Here is a 23,345-nt window from a genome sequence, read left to right as displayed (position 1 = left end):
GAAGAGCTGGGTGACTTATGCTACACCTAGCTTGCGTGCAGCTGAGGTCTCCTAATTTGCTTGTCTCAGCCAGAAAGAACCAAAAGAACCAAGACCGGCGACGCATGCTGTCCATGCTAGCGACACCAAGTTGTGCTGTAAGAACTCTGTTCCATACATTTTACTGTCAATTTGGCGGGCGATTTTAATTCGTTCGATGTAAGGATAGTAAAAAAACTGCCTCGAACAGGAGTATAAGACGTAGGCGAAACGGCAAGCACCAGGCAATTTTCGCAGCTCACATGAATCAGGTGGGTTACACAGTTGGGGACATAAAAATTACCATATATCAAGCAGCTACCGTCACGTGGTTGTCCGCTGCCCTGAAATCTCACGGGAGCATTTTCGCGCATTTGCGGGCCATTAGATTTTCACCGGGATTTTGAAATATTTTGGAATTATGACCAGCAAGACTAGATCATATGGCCGTGGAATTTTGCGCTTTAATTCATGGGAGCCATGCAGACTTCCAGGTCAGGTGCATAATTCCAATGGTGCTCTTGTACAAGAAGAAACGGCTCGGAAGCATTGTGTTGAAAATGTTATCAACCACGTGAACGGCACCGCGGAAGCGACCCCTGGCGTTGCAGGTAAGATTATTTTTACTAAGCTTTACAAATGTTAGAAATTGGGAGCGATTGCAGAATACCCGGTTCACTAAATATCTTACTTGAAAAAGGAGTGCTCCCGCATTCCCAGAGTCGATGAATATTGCAGGATGAATACTGCGGGTGCACTCGTTGTACTCACTTCATTTCTACGAGTGCACCCGCAGTCCCGCAGTCCCAGAGTCGATGGGTACTTAAGTGAGTAAAAAGAACAAGTTATATTCATGTGTAGTGCGACAACTGCGGGACTACAGGGGCAGCATTAAAGAACACGACTGCGGGACTGCGGGAGCTGTTTTTTAAGTTAGATATTTGGTGGGACGGGTGTTCTGCAATCTAGCCAGAAATAATGGTTTTCCCTTGACAGTCACAAGCCTTAGGTGTTTTGAGGTGAAGGGCAGCATAATTTCTGCAAAGCCCATATAATTATTGTGCATAAACTTAAGACAGCAAAAAGCCGAAACGGAGGAATGGCGGAATGGCGGAAAATCACCCCAAATCCTAAATTAAACACCCTAACCCTAACCTTTTATTCATGGTGGCTCCGTCTCAAGGTCCAAGTCCTTACCCGATTATATGTGTTATGGTTCAAAATGTGTTTGGTTTAAACATTTCAGACATGTTTGATCCTCTTTCTGTTTGTCTTGGATTATGGTAATCAATACTGCACTAAAGCAAAATTAAAATCAAACTAGTTTGATTTTTTTTTAAAACCAAAAAATATTTTAAACTACAACATAAGTTTATACATGTACCATTTTTGAAAGAAAATTAAATATAGCCCTTTCATATACCTTCCATAGAAAATGGTACCCTTTCACATACATACAGTGTACGGTAGAAAAACTGTGTCTCCATTATTCATTTGCTCTCAAGTTGTTTTATTTTTATTGACAAATATTCATCTTCTTATCAGATGGATAATTTAGTTTTTATTGATAGTCATGTTAGAATTTGACATACATTGTATTTTTAGCTCTCACATTTCTATGTACACTTCCTATTACATTGTATTAGTTTTGTAAGATTTTTTTAGATAGAGGGCCACAAGTTTATTAGTTACCTCAACTATTCCGTGCCACCCTCTCTAAATAAAGTGTATTACTATAATTATTATTATTATTATTATTATTATTATTGTTATTATTATTATTATTACTGGGTCTGTTTGAGGTACTTTTATGTACAGGCTCAGTTTTCCTTGGCATGCCCTTTTCTATACTTCAAGTTGTGAAATCCATGCCTCTTATATACCTCCAGCCAGAAAAAGGTTTCCCTTTTGGGTGGAGCCTCCCAGTATAGTCCATTATAGGGAGCAACCCCACCTCCTGGTGCAGAATGGCTTAACCCTTTAACCCCTAATCATCATCATCATCATCATCATCATCATAATCATCTTCAGCCAACTGCACTGCAATCGGTCACAAGCTTTCTCCACGCCTTCCAGTCTTTTGCCATGCTTTGAATTTGTTCTGGCGTTGGTGGGTATGCCTGGCTGATTATGCTGGCAATGTACTGATGAAACGTCAGCTTTGGGTGACCGGGCTTACGTTTGCCATGTTTAGGGTGGAAAAGGGCGTACTTGTTGACCAATTCATTCTCTGGTTTCCTAAGGATATGCCCTAAGAATCAATATCAAAGTGCAAATTCTCCTATCTTGTCCCTGTACTTTTCTTATAAAAGCACTCTGGAGAAGTTAGTAAAATATCAAGAAAAATTCACCTTGAGTGATCATATCCTTAATTCTCATGGCCTCAGGGGTTGAATAAACATTGATATACCAGGAGAAATTTGATGCTGATTGTTGTTGTTTATTTGTTCTTAGTACCAGGAGCACCAACTGTACCAGCACAGAAAGGTGATAAACCAGTTAGACTATTGGCCAAGTACAACTACCAATGTAACCCAGACAGGCCAGGTGGATTTGATGAGTTGACAGTAATGCAAGGTGAAAAATTGGAGTTCAGTAGAGCACATCCTACCAACCCTCACTGGTGGGAGGCTAGAAATGACAGTGGTGATGTAGGATTTGTACCTGCTACCTACATGATGGTAAGTGTGAGAGGGGGAGGGGGAGGGGGTGGAAGGGTAGGGGGTGGATTTACCAAAACAAAAATTTATTTAAAGAATCGACCATAAGAGGACACAGAAAAATCTGAGCCCCAGATGAGATTCGAACCCACGACCCTCCGTGTTCTAGATCAGATGCGCTAATCTCTGAGCTACTGAGGACTTGTTGGTGAGCCAGGTCATTTTTGTGGGTTGGACTTGCGAACCGCATCACACATTCATGCAGTCCATCACAAGCAACACGTTAAGGCTTCACTGCATCACGCAGTCACATTAATATTGCAAGAAATGCCTCGCCTGTGTCCTAGTGCTCTTATGGTCGATTCTTTACATCTCCCTTTATTTCCTTTATAATTCTAATATCATACGCAAAAATAAATTTCCCTTTAAATATCTTTGGAAAAAACGAACACTTTAAGAACAACATAAAATTTGTCACACAACGTTACCTCTTAAAAATTCTAACCACTGGAATGATTTATGTAAGAAAGACAATAGAAAACTTTAAAGGTTTTTTTTGTACTCTAAGAACATGCACGTACACTGTATCACTGATATTCAATTTAAAGACAGTACAGGTCTCCTTTACTGTAAACAGTCATCATTTGCTGAAGTAGCTTGTGAGATAGAAGAGAAGGCTTCAAGTTAGCTGTCGTTCTTCTTTCTTTTGGCTTACTCAGTGACTGATCAATGGGAGATGGAATGCTTTCCTTCATTATCAATGCCATGAGCTTGTAGAAAGAATTCTAAATCATCTGAGGTGAAGGGTGAGAAAATGCACTACATTTTTTTTGTTAACAGCTGACAATGTTTATCACCACTGGAGTAGCTTTAAGTGCTGAGTTGCATGGAGTGTCTAATCAAAATTAAATGAATGTTTGGTAGGTTCTAGAAGAGAAAATTTCTGCTCTGCCGTGGCTTGAAGAGATGAAACAGAAGAGGGAAGAGGATGATCATGACAATGAGCCTGTCGGGAAGTTTGGTGAACCAGCTTTCAAACCTTATAAATCAGGTAGCTTAAGATTCATTGTTAGCTTGACAAAGTGCTCAATCTGAAATGTGGTACAGTGTATTCCACTTACAAAGGACTGCTTATTAATACAGTAATATTGTTATCTGGCTAGTTCATCTTTCTGTCCTTCTAGCCTCTTGAAATGCACCTTTCCAAGGGGTGTGGTGGTGAAGTTAGCACAATGGAGTTTGATCAGAAGTTCTGAACACATTTCTTGCCATCTTGTAATGTTGATGAGTTCCACATTGCCTCCTTTAACTCAGGCCTTGGTTATTCAAAGAGCAGATAGCTCTTAACAATTATCCTGTGAAATTGCGTGAAATATTGTCTGATACTAGCCGATGAGGCTGTAGACTGAGTTGGCTAAAATAAGGAGATATTCCGCAAGATTGAGCAGGATAATACAATTTTATTGTCTTATTATTCAAGGCATTAATAACAAAGCAGCTTTTTATTGCAGAAAAGCTGGAGACGATCTTTATTTTGCCATTTTTCTCCCTGACACACAAAATCACGCATATCGCAGGATATAGGTTAACTATGGACAATAAATATTCAGTGCACCATGACCATATTATTTTGGGCAATGTTACAATAACTTGTGTTGGATTTCTGCTGGATAGCTACTCATCAGCTGGATGAAAGTATCCACTTTTTGGGCAACTGAGGCCAGTTGGATAAATGGGTACCATCCAGTGAACTGTCAAAGAAACCCAGCAAAATTCTGGGGGTAAAAATGAACCCAGAACGATTAACTAGAATTCCATGCAGGGCATGTAGCTATATATATAATTAGCAGTAATCTGGGGAGGGGGAATACTTCTCCAAATTTCTGGTGGTGGTGTGCAGCCCGTGCATTAAAACCTTTACCCATTTTCAGACAGACTAAGATATTTGCTTTCTCCTATGTATTTTCAGAGAAAAATATATGGCTGGAATTTTTTTTCAGGCTTTCTTTTCGCAACTGCTTAAGTTGCGTGCTAACAGCGAGGATCTTTCTTCTATTTGATCTTTCATCTGCAGTCAGTCAAAAATATATGTTTCATATCAGTTACATTTATTTATTTATCCTTCACGGGTATGTTACGAACTCACAATAATGAGCAGCTCCCAGTTGGCTCGATAGCTCAGTTGGTAGAGCACTGCACCGGTATCGCAGAGGTCATGGGTTTGAATCCCCTTCAAGCCTGAATTTTTTTCAGGCTTCCTTTGCGCAACTACTTAACTTGCGTACTAACTGCGAGAATCTTTCTTCTATTTTTCTTTTGTTTTCTGTTTCACAGCATATGGTGACAACGGCAAAGTCAGTTCAAGTGAATCTTTCTACTGTGATGTGTGTGGCAAGAGTCTCAATGGACCGATTCCTTACAAAATGCACTTAAACAGCAAAGCACACAAGGAGGAGGTGGCACTTAGAGAAGAGTTTAGTCAGTCTTAACCCTTATACACTCAACAGCATCTAAAATAAAACAAATCCAGTCCATAAAGAAAAACAAAACAAAGCAAACAAACAAACATGACATGATTTTGTAAAATGTCAACAAACAACACCATTGGAAAAAGTGTCTTCATGGGGTGCTGGATTCTCAGTTATTGCATCGGTTCAAGTTTAAGCCATTTCTCAGCCATTTCTCAGCCATTTCACTACTATCAGCTAAAATTTCAGCCATTTCTCAACTATCAGTTAAGCATGACATCTCAGCTAATTTTTACTTCGCACATGTTTTTATGGCTTTGTATCATATTAACGGTGTTCCTCTCATTAGCCAAACATTGTCAAGTATCATCCGAAGATTTCCAAAGAACTTTCAGTTGTTTCTGTTGGATCATTAATAATTGCCATCGCATCGCGCTTGCGCCTCCTTCAAGTGCCTTCCACGCAGGCTATCTTGTTCTAAAAGTGTTGATCAATATTTGAGACTACAAGAAGTTAGAGAAATAAAGATTATTATTTAATAAGCAAACAAACAGATAATATTATATGCCTTTACATAACATCATTTTATTGTTTCAGTTGTCGCGCACCCGCTGAGCAAAAATTCGTCGGAGCCTGGAACGTGCATCGAAAGCACATTTAACTCTGAAAACGTCTGATCATTTTGATATTGCAGGTTGGCATGCTGGTCTTTTTTTTTTCATATGGATGGGCAAAATGAGCTGAATATCTTTGAAAGCGCCAGGGCCGTACGTAGGACTTTTTTCTCTGAGGGGGCAAACTCCGCACACCCCTCACAGGACAGACAGGGTTTCTAGTTGGACGTTTTTGTTTTCACCCCTACACACATACACAGAAAGTGGCCCCTAAGACCTTTAATTGTTTGGAATTCACATTGAAGGAAGATTTTTTCAATCAAGTTAGTCGATTTTCGTGTGATTTCGGAGCAGTATAGCTACAAGAAATAGCTCAGCAAACTCAAACACTTTGTTAGAAAAAAAATTGAGTTTTCCTTGCGGGGGCAGTTGCCCCCTCTGACCCCGCGCTATGTACGGCCCTGAGCGCAAACAAATCCGTGTGAATGTGACCTTAGTCTGTCATAGCTTATTCCACAGTGCTTAGATTAAGGGGAGTGGAAAAAAGGCATTGTTGTGTAACTTTCCTTATTTCCAAAAGAAAGTCTATTCACTTTCTCAGTTTCTTCCTTCTCTCTTTTTCTCTAAAATTTTGATGAAGGAAAGTAAAATTACTGAGGACTTGAAACCTCTTATAGCATTCATTAGGCCCCTTAGTTTAGTTGGGGAGAAATGAGCGCTCCGTGCTCCTTCCCAGAGGAGAAATCCAGTTTTGCGTGCTTAATCTTATTTATATCTTGTTCTGTTAGCTAGCTTGCTGAGACAATGTAATTAAGAGTTTATTTGATATTTTGAGATGTTATTTAAATACAAAATACTGTATAAAAGATTGACTGCTTGTTGCTTGGACATAATTCGTGTCAGTTAAAAGAAAAAACTATCGCATGAGAGCTCAAACTGCAGTAAATGTAAATAAACGAATGAGGAGGGGAAGGAAAACAACAACAACAAAACATCACAACAACAACAACAACAATACAACGGGCTGAAAGGCATTGCAACACTGGTAAATTAATTTTTGTACCGCATGATTATTAATTGACTATATTTCGCTAACTTGCGCTCCTGATTACTGCTAAAACTCTTTTAATCCCCCTACTACCCTCACTCTCTCAGTTAAGGCTAATTTCATCGGCCCGGTAAAGCAAGTTCAATCGTACAGGCCAATTTACACGTTACAATTATTTTGTCAGCTGATTCAGTTCTTTCTCTGTTGGCGTAGCGCGTAGCAGTGTACAATTTTTTTATAAATTGTGTCGATTTTTTGCGTTCGATAACTCTATTTTGGTAAATTCTTCGTCAATTAGCCCTTAAGTGCCTTGCTCTAATAAACCCCCGGCTCTGACCTTTCCCGTGTTAGGAAACAAAAGAACTACTTCAAAACTCAGACGTACCAATGGTCAAAACATCCCTTATTTTTCGAATGGATATAGGGTCAGTTATTAAAAGATAGTTTAGACGGTGTTTAGGAAAACAGCTAAGCCATTTTCATTTTGCCAACAGTCATGTCTAAACCGTTGTCTGCTGCTGATGGTAACTAGAAGGCTTGCATCCCAGACTAGAAAACTATTTGTCTACTTAAAATCAACCACTTATAAACAGATTTGGAGGCCCACTGATTGTCTTAAGGCGCGGCTTAAGTTAAACTCTGTTTAAATAACTGGGCCCAGTTGTTCGTAGCTCAAGCTAATCCTGGATTAACGTGAACTTTGATTCGAGTTTAATACGTAATCAATAAAGATTCTTCCAAAAGTTTTTCGTACTTCAGTATTGACTTAGACTTCTCTTTACCTTTAGCTTGACATCAGCCTTTAAACCCATTCTTAAGGAACGTGATGAAGGCCTTGATTAACTTCTAATCGTGGATTAGCGTTAATCGGCTTTCGAACATGCCGGCCCTGGCCCATAGAGTTTAGTAAAGAGAGCTAATCACGTGGGCGTGCGTGGAAATTGCTTCGACGCGTGTCCTCGCGGGATCACTCGCGTGGCGCGCTCGCCTTACTTGGTAATGTGCAGAAGCATACCATGTCATTTTGTTCTACAGGTTCAGTCAAGAATGTTGAAACGGTCTCCTTCTTTCTTTCGCCCTGTCCCCTTCAATATTGCATTTGTTTTTTTTAGCAAACGGGAGTTTTGATATTTCAGTTCTTTTGTTCATTGTTCGTAGTCACGTGCTATTATGTGGACGGATGTCTGAATTTGGGCCCATCTGAAGTCACTACCGTGCATTTGGTAGACCACTCGACTCGCGTTGGTTGTTCTACTTTTTGCTGAGTCAACCAGCTCGAAACAGCTGTCCACGGTTGCCGCATTCTGTTGATTCTCGGTTTGGTCTCTATCACGTTGCTGTCGTGTTAAGTTTTCTACGCAGTCCGATCAGCCTTGCAGAAATTTGAGTCATTTAAAGCATATAATCTAAAAAAAGAGCAAGGCTGATTTCACGGTCAGGGAAGTATATTTTCCAATATTTCGAAAGGCACGGCCTTTCTTCTTCAGGGTATGTTTGAGACTGACCCTGTGGCAAGATACGTTACAATTTAATTTGGTTTTAAATTGTAACGTATCTTGCCACAGGGTCAGTCTCAAACATACCCTGAAGAAGAAAGGCCGTGCCTTTCGAAATATTGGAAAATATACTTCCCTGACCGTGAAATCAGCCTTGCTCTTTTTTTAGATTATATGCTTTACAATTTTTTTGCTGATTAGATCCTTCACTACAGGATCCGGTACTTTTATTTTGTCACGGTGGTCCTTGCAAACACAATTTATATTTTTGGCTGATTAGATCTTGTACAGATCCTGCGTATACTTGCAGCATTTTCGTTTGCGGTCCCTTTCAGTTGTAAGTTGTGTGGTAAATTTTTGGAAAGGCCAATTTAAGTTTTGTTCAAAGCTCATGGTTTGAAATAATTCCCCCTTTCTTGAATCCAGAAATGGGAAAATAAATATATAAAAAATAACTCCCAGCAAGCCAGCCCCTTCTATAAATACCCATTCGTTTTTCTCCCTGTATTTCCATTTTTCCATTTTATCGGCATTGCCTGGCTACTAAGCAACAACAATAAACGAGGACACAGAGGACTCACGCTCTGGGGGAGAAATTACAGTTTGACACGTCGATCAACATACTCAATCTAATGAAGACTGTTTAGCGCGATCAGTAGCTTAGAGCTTTCTCTTGGAACCCAGCAGTGATGGGTAAATTCCATGGCTTTGAAAGTGCGACTATTTTTTCACATGCTCGAAATTTAGTTGGGACGAATTAATTCAATATGAGTTCGTGGCAGCCCAACCCGAACGCGAAACCTTTCACGCCGGCGTCGGCGTACTTCAGCATCCCTGTTCCTTGCAAGAAGACGCCGATTCGCGTACGAAAGAAAGGGATCTTTAGCAGGATAATTCAGTGGATATTGGTGATAGTTCTTTGCGTGACAGTAATCATAAATTTGATATTCATATGGGATACAACGAAAAGGTATCAGAGGGACGCACATGGTCCGAATACCAACAAAGTTCAAGAGGACAGAAGTGGATTGGAACGCAAACAAAACCCAGGTAAGCTTCTGAAGGTGTTATGGAGCAACAACAGATTACAGGTCCACTTTTAAACGTGTCATTTAATGAACTGGATTGACCAGCGGGCAGAGAGTCCAAACATTGATTATATATGCACCACTGTCGAGCGAACGTTATAGTTTGAGTGACAGAATGTATACATAATTAATATCTGGTCGGTGTGAAAATCTTGCCCGCTCGTGGGGCAATCATTGTGCTTAAAGTCTTTCTTTGATTTACACACCTGTGATAACCTTGTTATGTATCAGTCAATTCCAAGCGCGATCTTCCCCCCCCCCCCCCCCCGGGCAACCCCCGGGCATTTGACCCCTGTTCGGCTCCACATAGTGGGGCATTTGACGCGAATAGAAACCCGACCCATCGGGCATTTGACCCGTCGAAAAAATGCTGGTCAGCGGTCGCATAAATTGTCGGAATGCTTTATTCAGAGCCAGAATTTACGCGTATATTTTGCGTCAAACAGTTTTTAATGTAGTAAGCCATAGAGAAGCGTTCCAACAAATATATCTGAGATTGTTTTTGGCATGGTGGGGTTACATATTGCCCTTCGCTTCTCATTTTCAGTGGTATGTCCAAGTTCCCTCAAGCTTCGTTCTCCCTTTGCTCGGCGTTCGAAGCTCGACTTGTTGGCATGTCTAGGTTTCATAACATAGTGTTTCTTATCATTGTTCTTGTTATCACACGTATTAGCAAACTTCATGTACATTTAATATAAAAGAAAAGTGAGTATCGGATCATATGTGATGTTATGCATTATCTTTAATAATAAATTGTTTTAAATTTATTAATGTATGAATTTCGTTGATTTTTATATAAACAGAGCTAGTGAATACAAAAAAAAAACCAACACGATGACTTTTCAGCCCCAACCAGTGGGGCATTTGACCTAGAAATTGGCTCATATAGAGGGGAATTTGATCAGGCATTTTTAAAAAAGTCAAATGCCCGGGGGGGGGGGGGGGGGATGATCGCTTTTGGAATTGACCCAGACATTACTTGCTTTGCGAGTAATTTATACCAACAAAAGGCAAATTCACCAGTAACAATGGTTTCCAGTTATCTTGCCACCACGGTACGAAGACTCGCCACCAGCCACCTTGCAAACGTTACCGGGGGGGGGGGGGGGGGGGGGGGTCCGACGTATTTTTTTGGGTCTAAAATTTTCAACTCCTGTATTTTTTTGGGGGTTGAAGATTTAACCGTGTATTTTTTTGGGTCTGAAAAATCTGCGTGTATTTTTTTGGGTTCTAATTTCTGCCAGGCTAATGGTTCTTACGCAATTCAAGCCAAAGTTCCCGAAAGGCAGAAAGGCAGTATGTATACTGTTCTTAAGATCGCATTTTTAGGGTATAAAAGTCATGTATTTTTTTGGGTGTAAAATTTCCCATCTTGTATTTTTTTTGGTGCACAATATAATGTCCATGTATTATTTTGAGTGCAAAATATTAGGCTCCGTCGGACCCCCCCCCCCCCCCCCCCCCCCGTCACGTTTATACCCGAGTATCCCACCCGGGGCAGTCAACCATGTCACTACTTAGTTGCCATTAACCTAGCATCATCTCTCCACCGCAAATCATCTGTGTTTGTAGTAGAAACTTTATGGTGTGTTTGATGTTTGAACAAATCAAACACAATGGAATTAAAGCCAGCAACACACTAGGCGATTTTATACTTGATCGCCAAAGCAAATTTCGTTGCTGCTTGACAGGGTGATTTTGTACACCAGTCGCAGCGATCAGCTTGCATCATAAACAGTTGTTACATGTAATATTACAGTTTCTGTTATTCAATGAAGTGCCTATTCATTCTCCCATGTTTATATAAAAGAAAAACCAAAAAATAACAAGAGTCCTTTCTGTAAATAAAGTTCCCTCCCTCGAATAAGCACCGTCCCTTTAGCTACCAAAAGTAAATTAGTGCCCTGGGTGGTAAATTGAATCATAGCAATAATTTCCTAGGGGAGCATGCCGGGGGGGGGGGGGGGGGGGGGGTACTCCGGATTTCAAGTGACGGGGATGATCGAAGGATTTTTTTTTTGTGTTTGAATCTTTGGATTCCTGGAATTTTTTGGGTAGGAAAAATTTGGCAAGTATTTTTTTGGGTGGCTTGATTTCAGTAGGGATTTTTTGAGGTATTCAAAACAATCTGAAAATTCATGGTAGTGCCCGCATATCCCGGCCGCGTTGTCATTCTGCATAATGTTATTGTTGAAACAGAAAATGTTCTTGGATGTCTCGAGTGTTGTTAGAATGACTACCAGATGCGGAGAAGATAACTTCAGATGGTATGATGAATGAACAAACACAAACATTTAATTTCTAATGTTTTTATTTTTCGTGTCATATCATTTAATGCTTTCTGGAAATTTTTAAGGCTTGGTAATTTAGCATGGGATTTCTTTGGGGGTTAATTTAGTCCAGGGATTGTTTTGGGTTTTGTTGGAAGCCCTGGGGATTTTTTGGAGTTTTGATTTTTGCCTCCATTTGATCATCCCCGTCACTTGCCCTGGACCTCCTGGAAGCTTGCACCTTTGGAACTCACAAAACCTCCCATTTTTTCATGGTCAGGGGTTGGACTGTTTGTTAAGCCAGGGTGTATTCCATGTGATGTACATTTAAGCCTATCCCAAAGATACAATATGCACTACCCAGAGCCTCGTAAGTCCACACGAATGGGATGAGCTCTTTTGAAACCCATTCTGAAATCTTTTATGTAACCTTATATATTATACAGTAAAATACAACTGTACAACTGTAGATGTAATTAAATTTGCAGTGTATCTCAGAATGCTAAAGTGAACCTATGAATTTCCTGCTAGGGAACACACTTGGCAGGAAATTTATGGGTTCTCTTTAGCACTCTAGTAGTAGTAGTAGTAAGCCTTTATTTCAATATGATGAGTCTTCGAGCTAAAAGCTTGTGGTGTCATAACATACACTGCATAGTTAATTCTCTGATCCATTATCTGTGTCATTAGTGTAAGTGACACAACATTAATTTGCACCCTATATAAAATGCAGTCTGGCTTTCAAGGATAAAATTAATTTGTAGCTTTGTTGTAATATACGCAGGTTCTCAAGTCGAGGGTCGTAGGATTACCATTGAAGTTCAGTCAAGTAAAGATGTGGCCTCTATCACAGTGGACGGCACCAAGGTAAGGGTGACACTCAGTCACGACACATGTTGGAATACAGTGTACATGACATTTAGTTTTTAAAATTGCACCTTTCTAACGCCATTGAGTCACACTGTTGTACTGAATGTTGGGTTTACCAGCAATTTTATGGGCAATGTGATCACTTAGTTTGTAAAAATCTAAGTTATTGACCATTAGATTAAAATCCCTGTAACTTTTTGGGAAAAGGCAGAAAATCAAACATAAATTTGTTTTAGATGAGTATCTCATTGTAAGGTTTACAGTCAATCCACTTCACGCATGACCAGTACATGTATTTCCAAGAATGAACTGAACATTCGAAATTCCTCTTTGTAATGTCCGGTATTTTAATGGAATGTTGAACATTTCTCTGGAAATCTTTCCAAAAAAAGACGCATTAACTGAAAAAAAGTTTCAAAATACTTGGGAAACAATAAATAATTATTCTTGAAATTTAATGCTGTAAAGTAAAGAAAAACTCATAGCTTTATACCGTCAATAAACCAGTGAAATTTCTACGGAAACTCTAAAATCTCGCCGGCGATGTTCAAAACTGTCATGTAAATTTCAAAACTCTGTTCAAATTTCAAAAATACTGGTCACGGGTGATGTGGATTGACTGTAATATGAATTTTTGCCTCACCTCACAAATTTGTTTCCTCTGTCCTGCCTCCTATGAATGGTCTGTAGTCTATCCATTCTCCAACCCCTTGCTACCCCAAATAAAATCTACTTTGCTTCGATTTTTAAGGTGTTGGAGGGTACAGATGAGCAAACCAGGGGTGTGAACGTTGCTGTACTCAATCAAAAGACTGGTGCTGTCATGGCAACCAGGGCATTTGATACATTTGCCAGTAAAGAAGACTCGGATGCTCTGGTTTTATTTGTCAACATGATTTCTGATGGAAGAATCTTGTGCTTTACAATACGGGTGAGTTTTCTGTTGACCAACTATCATTGAAATTGTTTTGATACTTACATGTAATCATTTTAAAACAAACACCATAAAAAGGAGGAATAATTATTTATATTAATTATTTATTACATGTACAGAGTACAGTTGAACCTGTATTACAGTGCAACGCACCTTACCATGGCCACCCAACAAACTTCATTTTGCAAGTTAGCCAATACAAAACGACATGTTTTCAATAATTCGTTGTTGCGTTACTTGCCTGTTGGACTTCATGCAAGGAGACATGACCGTTAATGAAATTCGGATATCCTGGTTGGCTAACTTGTAAAAATAGTTTGTTGCGTGACCGTGGTAAGGCGCGTCGCACTGTAAATACGTTGTAGCACCGCATTAATCGGTCACCATCTATTAAGTGGTCAGTTGTCAAAGTCCCGAAAACTACTTCCCTTAATTACTGTAACTCTGACCTCTATTAAGCAGTTGCAGTCACCCTTCACTAAGTCCCAATGAGCTGTTTCTATATTCTTGACCTGTTTTAAATGGTCACTTTGTAAAAGGAAACCACTCAAACATGGTAACAAACAGCATGCCAGGCAATTGAATTTCCAATGAGCTGTAATACTGACTGTACAATCTTGGTGTTAATGTTTTATTAGTCCGTATCTATACTATGTTCTCCATCAGGATGAAGGTGCATACCAACTAAAGAAGACAGCACGGAATCTTATGAGCACACTTGGAAGTGAAAACTTTAAAAATCTCAACTTCAGGGATACTTGGGCCTTTGTCGTTCAAAAGCGAGGGGCCGTCAGTGCAGAAGGACACAGGAAGTCGCCTAATTTTGACTCATGGGCAGAGTCCTTAACAATTCAGGCCCTTGTAACATTAGAGTCTGAAGATAGTGCATCTTGTTCGTGGGAGGATAGTGATGCAACAAGGAGACGGAAAGAATTCTGTGACAAGTTTGAAGGATATGGCAGTGTTTGTAGCTGTAAGTAATGCAATCTGGAGCAGAGATAATCTTGTACCCAGATGTTTGCCTTAAGGGAAAACATCTGGTAAAGTTGATTGTGTTCTCCAGTCTGATTGGTCAATGAAAATGGTCCGATGCAAGTCGCATCAACCATTTTTGTGGGATTTGTCAAACCTTTGCTTTGCACGTTTGTTGATGCAAGCCTTACCAAAAACTTCAATCTGTCCTTCTAGCAAATAACTGTGAAAGTACATACAGTTTCTTGTATTGATTTGAAACGACATGTAGTGTTTCATTTACCTGCAACAAGTTCTTATAAACGTACAATTTTTTTGATAGTGTTGTCTGTCTGTTAAACAATTTGTGAAAATTTTTGCTTTGCAATCTGAGGTGTACAGTAAACTTGTATGCGTATTACAGTACTTGCACTTTGGGCCCCATTGTCAACAAAACTAGTTTTTTGGGTGCAGAGGAAGAAAACTATGTGGACAAAACTGTGAATGGGATTGTTGGAATTATACAATACTCAGAATGAAACAACTAAGCAGGGCTTCTGATATTTCGCACGGTCGCGGAGCCGCGAAATTCAGGTATATCCGCGGAATCCCGCGAAATTCACAAAAAAACGCGTAATACCGCGAAATTCGTTAAAAATCCTACCAAATACATGTCGGTACAACATATTTGAAACTTATCTTGGCTACTGGGGCTGTTTACTTTCCATGAATGCAAATTTATCTTGACATTTCGTCACTGCCACGAGTAAACGTAACGTACCATAACTACAAGGCGTTCTTGGAGCAATGTTGCGAAAAACTGAGCACAAGAAATGAGAAGACTTTTCGGTGACACTATACGGATTGGGAAAGGAAACTGCTGTCTGTAGTAATGCAGGCACCTGTTTAATCGTCCGTGCAGGACACGATCGAATCGATCGAAGACACAACAATGTTTTGACTTCACAAATGGATTTGAACCTTCGATCACGAACAATCTTGCCATTTATACTGCAAAGCAACATAAGAGATCAAGGAGAGAAAAGAAATTTATTGCGTTGCTGTGTTCGGCTCTAAATTGCAGCTGAAAAAGGAGGTTAACCGGCCGGGCGTTTCGGTAAAGCTTATGTTTTTCTTGTACCTCGAAACAAGTACAATTGCCTTGAGAACTGGGTTGGATGAACTTTTGCGTTTTCTTTCTTGCCCTGAATTTGACATCCTTCCATTTTTTTTTTCTGGAATCTTTCTTCATGGCTTTCTTTTTTGTTTTTCGGCGAAATTTGCCCCCAAAATTCCCGCGAAATCGGCCGTTTTCTCCGCGAATTTGTCTCCAAAAATCCTGCGAAATTTGACTTTTTTCCCGCGAATTATCAGAAGCCCTGTCTAAGGAATAGAGAAACTGCTAGACCAAACATCCCGGTATTGACGTCACAGCCATGCTGTCCCTAGTCTCTTGTCTCGCAGCATTATTGTACCCAGTCAGAAGTGTAATTTAATGCTTTTATACACCTCAGACGTGAAGAAGAAAAATTTATAAGGAATTTGTTTTTTCAATTTTTGTACAAGAACAACAGTTGTTAAAATTATTTTAACATTCTGTGGCATACACTAATAATGATAATGATAATAATAATAATAATAATAATAATAATAATAATAATAATAAAATTAATAAAGTTTATAGTTTATTCTTGTCATTTGCGGTCAATGACTGAATTCTTGACTGATTACAATTCAAGGATTAATAAAACAGAAGTATGAAAATTTAATTATTTTGGTATCAGTTTTGCACTTCCCTCTGTTTATTTCGCATGTTTGCATTGTGGAAGGTTCAAACCCTGCACCATTGGATATAAAAGGAGACCCTCTACCAAATGGAGAGAGAATGACCCTACCAGTAGCTATCATCGCCAGTAACAGACCAAACTACCTGTACCGCATGATCCGATCTGTTCTGTCTGCCCAGGGAGCAGATCCCACTAAAATGACTGTTTTTATTGATGGATACTTTGAGGAACCCTTGGCAGTCGCTCGTCTGTTTGGCATCAGAGGAATTCAGCACACACCCATCAGTAGCAAGAATGCAAGAATCTCTCAGGTGACATTTATTATGCCAGCAATTTTACTGTTAAGTGGCCGTCACTTGCTGTGCATGATGCACTGCTTCTGGTTACCCTTTCTTTCTCTTTATCTTTTTTCATTGTTTTCTGTATTTTTTATGTCAGTCACCTACACCAAATCCCTAGTTTTGCTTGGTCAAAATATCATCTTTGTAGACAACTCCTGGTATGACATCAAGTAACGTAATCGAAAGTCAGCAAAACAAATGCCCCATTCACACCAAGGCTTAAACACGTTTAAAAGCTGTTTAGTTAAATACAGTTTAAAATTGTTTCCTTCATAAAAGCTGCTTTCGGATTTTTGTTGACCACAGATTTAGCTCAAGTGAAAGCATAAGTTAAAGTTTACTTGAATCCTATGTAAAAGTCAATGGTTCAGCTTTCTGTTACCAATTTTCATTTTGTTAAACCCGGTTTAATTAAACATGTTTTGTTGGTGTGAATAGGGCTAAAGTCACTTCCTTCTTTTTGTGTCTTATCCCCTAACTAGGAAAATATTACCATGACATATTTATTATACGTAGATAAGCTGTTGCAACTAACTTAAAATTCCGACAGTAACGACCCCCTGCACCCGAAAGTGACATCAGAAAATTGTGGCTGCTAATAAATCCCAAAAGTAGAGATCCTCCCCTCCCCTCCCCCCCCCCCCCCCCCCAAAAAAAAAAAAATAATAATGATAGCGAGAGCAAGCTTTCGGAAGAATCTTTATTGATTATTAATTTAACTCACATCAAAGGTTGTATTAACCCAGGACTTAATTAATGATCTGGCTTTGAACACTTGCACCTTGCTCTCTGTGTAAGCGTGTGTATTCTATTTTTTTCTTTTTTACCAACAGCATTACAAAGCAAGTTTAACAACGACATTCAACTTGTATCCAGATGCAGAGTACATGATCATACTGGAGGAAGATTTGGACGTGTCAACTGATATTTTCTGGTATTTCCACCAGTTGTTGCCGTTACTTAAGGAGGATCAAAGCCTGTATTGTGTATCGGCATGGAATGATCAGGTGAGCTGTTGACATTCTCACTGAGAATGCAGGCTTGTCAAATATCAGTGTAAATTTTTTAAATTTTACCAATTCTGGATCTAAATGGTTTTGCTTTAAGTCCTTTTAATCCATTAACCCCAAATTCTCCCATGTTTTCCCCACACTTTTCTTATGCATGTACTATGGAGAAGTTATTAAAATATCAAGAAAATTCGCCTTGGGTGATCATATCCTTAATTCTCATGACCTCAGGGGTTGAATAAGTATTGATATTAAAAAGCGAAATTTGATGCTGATCACTGTTAGGGCTTTTGGGTTAATTTACGATAAATCAAAGAAATAAGCAATTGCCAAACAAGCTTAGCTCGCTTTGATAACAAGGCTTATCGCAACTTAGAAATGGCCTTTTCTGTTCTCTGTGTCGTAGATTTCAGTGTGGTGTTTATACGTGTATTTGAAATGTTTGCATACAGGTTTCAGCAGAATTTCAGGCCAGCTGAGATCTCCTGTAATAAAATGGTTCAGAAATTAAGAATTCCAACCCTGAGTCTTAACTTTCTTTAACAAAAAGGTGGGGCTAGGATCCCATAGCCCTTTCCCAACATTTTATGTACAGTGTACACACAGTGCAATTTGAGATTACTATTTTCTTTTTTGGTGACAAAGCATTGACCCTGTTTTGTTAATATACTTAGTCACCCCGAATACATGCAAACTGTTTGTTTCAGATGTTTTTTGTTTGTGTGTGATTCACTGTGAACTATGCTAATTTTGTTTTTTAGGGTTACGAGCACACAGTTGGTGACCCCGCCATGCTGTACAGGATAGAAACTATGCCCGGGCTTGGTTGGTAAGTTGGTTGATTACAGCGGTGTTCAATAAAATATTGAAAACTAAAACCAACGCAATTTCTCAGGCCAATTACAACAGACGCAAACAGCGCAATGAACCAATCAGAATTTGAAGCAAATACATGCACCGGCGCCAAGCGCGGGAACACGCGTGCGACGGCGGTTTTGGTTTGGCTCATTGGTTGAGAAAGTGGCGTGACCTTTTCTAACTAATCACAGTGCACATTAAAGTAAAACCAAAGTAAACTCGAATTACTTTCGACACTCATTGAAAACCACGTTATCCGCTCAATTGAATCATTTATCACCGTAGTCCTCTTGCCGGAGTGGTATGGTGTTATTATTTTCTGTTTCCCTGTATAATCCTCAAAACATCCATCCGTTACTGACAGTACATAAATCATGTACCAAGGCTAGAAAACAGATATGCTAACAGACTGCAGTGGATAAAAGATCACAGAACGATCAGGAAAAAAATAACTTGTAACTAACTGGTGTTGGATCCAGGATCCTCAAACGTCTGGAAAAGATTTGCAGTTTATACAAGTCGCTTGACCTTGCCGACCTTACTGATCTTCGTACAAAATCGCCGCGCTATCTGGCATGGGAGATACTGGCGATTAAATTCACCGTCATTCGCCTAGTGTGCCCACTACCGCAATTTTATACGTTTGCCGCTGTGAATCGCAATCTAATTCAACAAATCAGGTTACACGATTTTATCACAATTTTCAAAACGGCGGCAGCAACGGAGTGCCAAGATTGGCGTAGGAAATCGCCTAGTGTAGCTTAGTGCGGGTTCCAATTTGTCAGAACTGGCAGTTCGTAAACGGAATATACCAATGTGAAGGAAAAGTTTTATCCTAGTCCTTCGAATTTCTTCAAAATAGCGCTTATCACCACCCCTACAAAGTGACACGTTTGATTTACAGACTGTCGGTCTAGCTGGCCAGTTCTGGCAAATGAATTCGCCCTTAGTGTTCCCGTGTCAAGCGGTAACGAGATGCGTTGGCGATCAAATTCGCCACGATCGGCGTACAAAACCGCCTCGTGTGTCAGAGGTTACTCGTTTCCCGCGCTAAGTATCTGTTGGATGTTTTCCCGCGCTTGGTACGGGCTGCATGTTTCCCGCGCTTGCATGTCTCCGTATTTGACACCGGTTGCATGTTTCCCGCGCTTGGTACCGGTTACACGGTAAAACGTCGCCTTCTGATTGGCTCATTGTGTAGTACTATTGGTGACGTAGTGACTTCCCTTGTCGTGTCACTCGTGTCCTCCCCTGAATGCACATTACTGACCTGCGTTCGAAATTTTCTCTGCAGGGTTTTAAAGCGTAAGATGTACAAAGAAGAACTGGAACCAAAATGGCCGACACCGGACAAATTCTGGGATTGGGATATGTGGATGAGACTTCCAGAAAACAGACTGGAAAGGGAGTGTATTATCCCTGATATTTCCCGCACTTATCATTTTGGGTCAAAAGGACTCAATATGCATCCGTATTTTCAAGAAATGTATTTTAAGAAACATGCGCTCAACACAGAAACAAACGTTCGATTTGACGTGGAAAAGGTGAAGAAGGAGAACTATGAGAAAGAGATTGAACGTTTGCTAAGGTGAGCAATTTATTATCACATGTTGTAGAATTTAATTCAGTTATCCTAAATTATTAGGGTAGCTTTCTTTTGGACAATTCGAATTTGACCAGCTCTTCTTTGTTTAATGTTTAAAAAACGAGCAGAAGTGTTTTATCGCGTTTTAGACCCGATAAAACACGTGCTGCGAGTTTTTTTGACCGGCGTCAAAAACATTCCTGGAAAAGCGTGTGTCAATAGAGTTCATAACAATTATGCTTTTGTGAACGTTGGAATTTAGCATACAAGAAAAACACCGCATACTAATGAGGAGTGTTTTATCAGCTGATAAAACACCGCATACTAATAAGGAGGGGGTTTATCGATATAAAGTCACTGCACGTGATGTATTATCGACCATTTGATAGGTCAATGGGTTTATGAATTATTAATGAGTTTTGAAGAGATGAAAAAATGGCCGTCAGCGGACAAGTTCTGGAACATATGGAGAAACCTCCTGAAATACAGGTTGGACGGGGAGTGTATAATTAACAATTATTCCACGAGCGTGCATTGGATATATGAAATGATAGATAGCCAACGAGGCACGTAGCGCTGAGTGGGCTATAATCGTTTCATATCCAACAAGCGTGAGTAGAATAATTGTTTTATTGAAAACAATCACGAAATATTGCTAGTTCTTACTGATTTTCCTCGCAAGAACAACCAGAAGACAATTTAATGGTCGCTATTGCTCGAGCATGGTATAATGGCTCATATACCGTGGCCGCTAAGTCAATCAAATCCCTGAAATTGCATTATACAATGATCCAGTTTTTAATAATTGCTATTGTTAAAAACTGGTTCATTGTATAATGCAATTCCAGTGAGTTGATTGGCTTAGCGGCCATGGGATGTCAGCTATTATCACCTGCCCAAGAATTGGTGACCATTTAATCGTCTACTGGTTGTTCCTGCGAAACGAAATCAGCAAGATCTCGAAATCTTTCTTGGTGATTTTTAATAAAACAGTTGTTCTACTTGCGCTTGTTAAATATGGGATTATTACACGCCCCGTTGGCCATGTATCATCTCATATCTAAAGCGCGCTCTTGGAATAACAGTCAATCCACGTTACGCGTGACCGGTATTTTTGAATTTTGAAGGGAGCTGTGAAATTTACATGTCAGTTTTGAACATCGCCGGCGAGATTTTAGAGTTCCTGTTGAAATTTCCCTAGTTTATTGACGGTATAAAGCTATGGCTATGAATTTTTCTTCAGGTTACAGCATTAAGTATTTCAAGAATAACAATTGTTTCCCAAGTGTTTTGAATCTTTTTTTCAGTTAATGCGTTTTTTTCTTTAAGATTTCCAGAGAAATGTTCAACATTTCATTAAAATAACGGACATTATAAAGAGGAATTCGAATGTTCATTTCATTCTCGGAAATACTGGTCACGCGTGAAGTGAATTGACTTCATGCTCAATGCTTTTTTTTTTCGTTTTTCTGCAGCTCTTCAAAAACGCTAGATCACTCTAAGAATATTTGTGCCAATGAGGACTTCGTTCCTGACGAAAAAGGCAAAAACTTTGTATTTTACATGAAAATGGACCACCCAACAGATTGGGCCACTTGGAAGGAAATAGCCAAATGCCTCAAGATCTGGGATCTGGATGTGCGTGGATTTCACAAAAGCATGTGGAGGTTATGGATAAAGGGGAATCACGTGTTAATAGTTGGGTGCCCGGCTTCGCCTTACTGTACTCATAAACCTGCTGATGTGACTCCTATTTTTATACCAAAGAAGGAAAACGAACAGTCATAGCATTTGTGAAGCGGTTTTCTGATGACTTTTCAAAATAGTTTGTATACATGTGATTGGATTTGCCTTTCCAATCCTGATTTGGAATACTCGATGTTTTCCATACCGTACCGGTTTCATGTTTTCCCGTGCTTTTCAGAGGTTACTTGTTTCCCGCGCCAAGTATCTGTTGGATGTTATCCCGCGCTTGGTATGGGTTGCATGACTGTTTCCCGCGCTGGCATGTCTCCGTACTTGACACCGCTTGCATGTTTCCCGCGCTTGGTACCGGTTACACGGGAAAACGTCGCCTTCTGATTGGTTGATTGTATAGTACTATTGGTGCCGTAGTGACTTACCTTGTCGTTGTTTCATTTTTAATCTTACGACAGTCGTTAGAAAACCGCTCTGTCTTTTTGTGTCGATCTTATTGGTTAGCTTTTAGAACAGTACAGACTTCGCGAAATCTTAGCTCGGTCTTCGTAGATCTTCGGTTGTTTTACTTCGACGCGTGATCAGTAAGTCACCGAAACAGTAATTGGTTAGTTGAATCAAAATATAAACATTATTAAAATGAAAGTAACGGATTTTTATTTTCATCTGTTTAGACCACCAAAGGCTTAGTGTCGACTATAAGGCCATTCATGTCAGCATAAAGTGTAGTATTTTGTTGTTTGTGTTTATTGGACTTATTTACTGTGATTTTTTGCTGTTTTTCTGACGCGTAAATTATATTTGAGGTGGTTGAAGTTCAACGTATTAAAAAGGCCTAAAACGAGATACATTGAAACCTATCTTAAGCCAGTTCAGACGCCGTACTTCACATGAGCTGAATCGAATTCAATAATGAATTAAGTTCATGTGAAGTACGGCGTCTGAATCAATTTAGAACGGCCGATCTAATTCGGATCGGCTCTGCCATTTTTCCCGCCTGGCCCAGCCGGGAATAACGGCTGTGGACCGGCTTTGATCGTACTTCACCTGAACCGAATCAAATGCAGAAATTATTACAAATTTATTTATTACAAATCTGCAATTTTCTTCAGTCATAGTATGCTTCAGTGTATTAATTTCGGCTGAATTATTAAGTTCGTCGTCTGAATCAATTCAGTCGGGATTTAATAATTTGGACCGGTCTAAATTCGAATTCGATTGTACTCATGTGAACTACGGCGTCTGAACCGGGCCTTAACCCTTTAACCCCTAAGGCAAAACGACATTTCCTCCAGATCCAAGACTTCAAACTCAATGTCCATGCAAGATATACCATTTTAAAGCTACTCATGAGTGTATTTCATAACTGATAAAATTATGAATGACAAAAGTTATAGCTTTGAGATAAATGGCCTTAAAACGTAAAAATTTTAAAGTTCAAAAACGTCCCAATCCTTGTGTATATTAGGTATACCCCTGAACTATAGCTTATTTTGCAGTTCTCAACAAGTTCATTAATGTGAGAGATGTCTTAAGACCCACAACTTCTAAGGGGAAAAAGTTGAAAAGTTATGGGGGTGGTCAACCATATCATACATGGAAGGGGGTTATGGTTTTATCCTTTTACTGAGTAGATCTTCACAACACCA

General features: G+C 39.6%; 2 protein-coding genes and 1 long non-coding RNA gene across 3 annotated transcripts; 2 read left to right on the top strand and 1 right to left on the bottom strand.

Moving 5' to 3' along the window:
* The first annotated feature begins 375 nt into the window (after positions 1-375).
* LOC146484783 (uncharacterized) lies at positions 376-5,856 on the top strand. The gene is made up of 4 exons (XM_085104159.1): positions 376-629; positions 2,473-2,699; positions 3,603-3,729; positions 5,013-5,856. Exons 1-4 carry the CDS (start codon positions 440-442, stop codon positions 5,165-5,167), a joined length of 699 nt encoding a protein of 232 aa, XP_084960285.1. The 5' UTR covers positions 376-439; the 3' UTR covers positions 5,168-5,856.
* Positions 5,655-6,670, bottom strand: LOC146484782 (uncharacterized). The gene is made up of 2 exons (XR_014863511.1): positions 6,218-6,670; positions 5,655-5,894 (listed from the first exon to the last, which is right to left on the bottom strand). It is a non-coding gene; the product is annotated as an uncharacterized LOC146484782 (long non-coding RNA).
* A 2,212-nt stretch (positions 6,671-8,882) lies between these two features.
* On the top strand, positions 8,883-22,542 carry LOC146484781 (protein O-linked-mannose beta-1,2-N-acetylglucosaminyltransferase 1-like). The gene is made up of 9 exons (XM_085104225.1): positions 8,883-9,354; positions 12,447-12,529; positions 13,284-13,463; positions 14,133-14,439; positions 16,247-16,515; positions 17,379-17,552; positions 18,317-18,384; positions 19,708-20,001; positions 21,474-22,542. The coding sequence occupies exons 1-9, from the start codon at positions 9,072-9,074 to the stop codon at positions 21,784-21,786; spliced, it is 1,971 nt and encodes a 656-aa protein (XP_084960351.1). The 5' UTR covers positions 8,883-9,071; the 3' UTR covers positions 21,787-22,542.
* Positions 22,543-23,345: the final 803 nt, after the last annotated feature.

This window comes from Pavona decussata, unplaced genomic scaffold (assembly GCF_977016875.1).
Source record: "Pavona decussata unplaced genomic scaffold, jaPavDecu1.1 SCAFFOLD_29, whole genome shotgun sequence".
NCBI classification, from domain to species: Eukaryota; Metazoa; Cnidaria; class Anthozoa; order Scleractinia; family Agariciidae; genus Pavona; species Pavona decussata.
The sequence above is the reverse complement of the archived record's forward strand: the minus strand, read 5'-3'. Positions and strand labels throughout refer to the sequence as shown.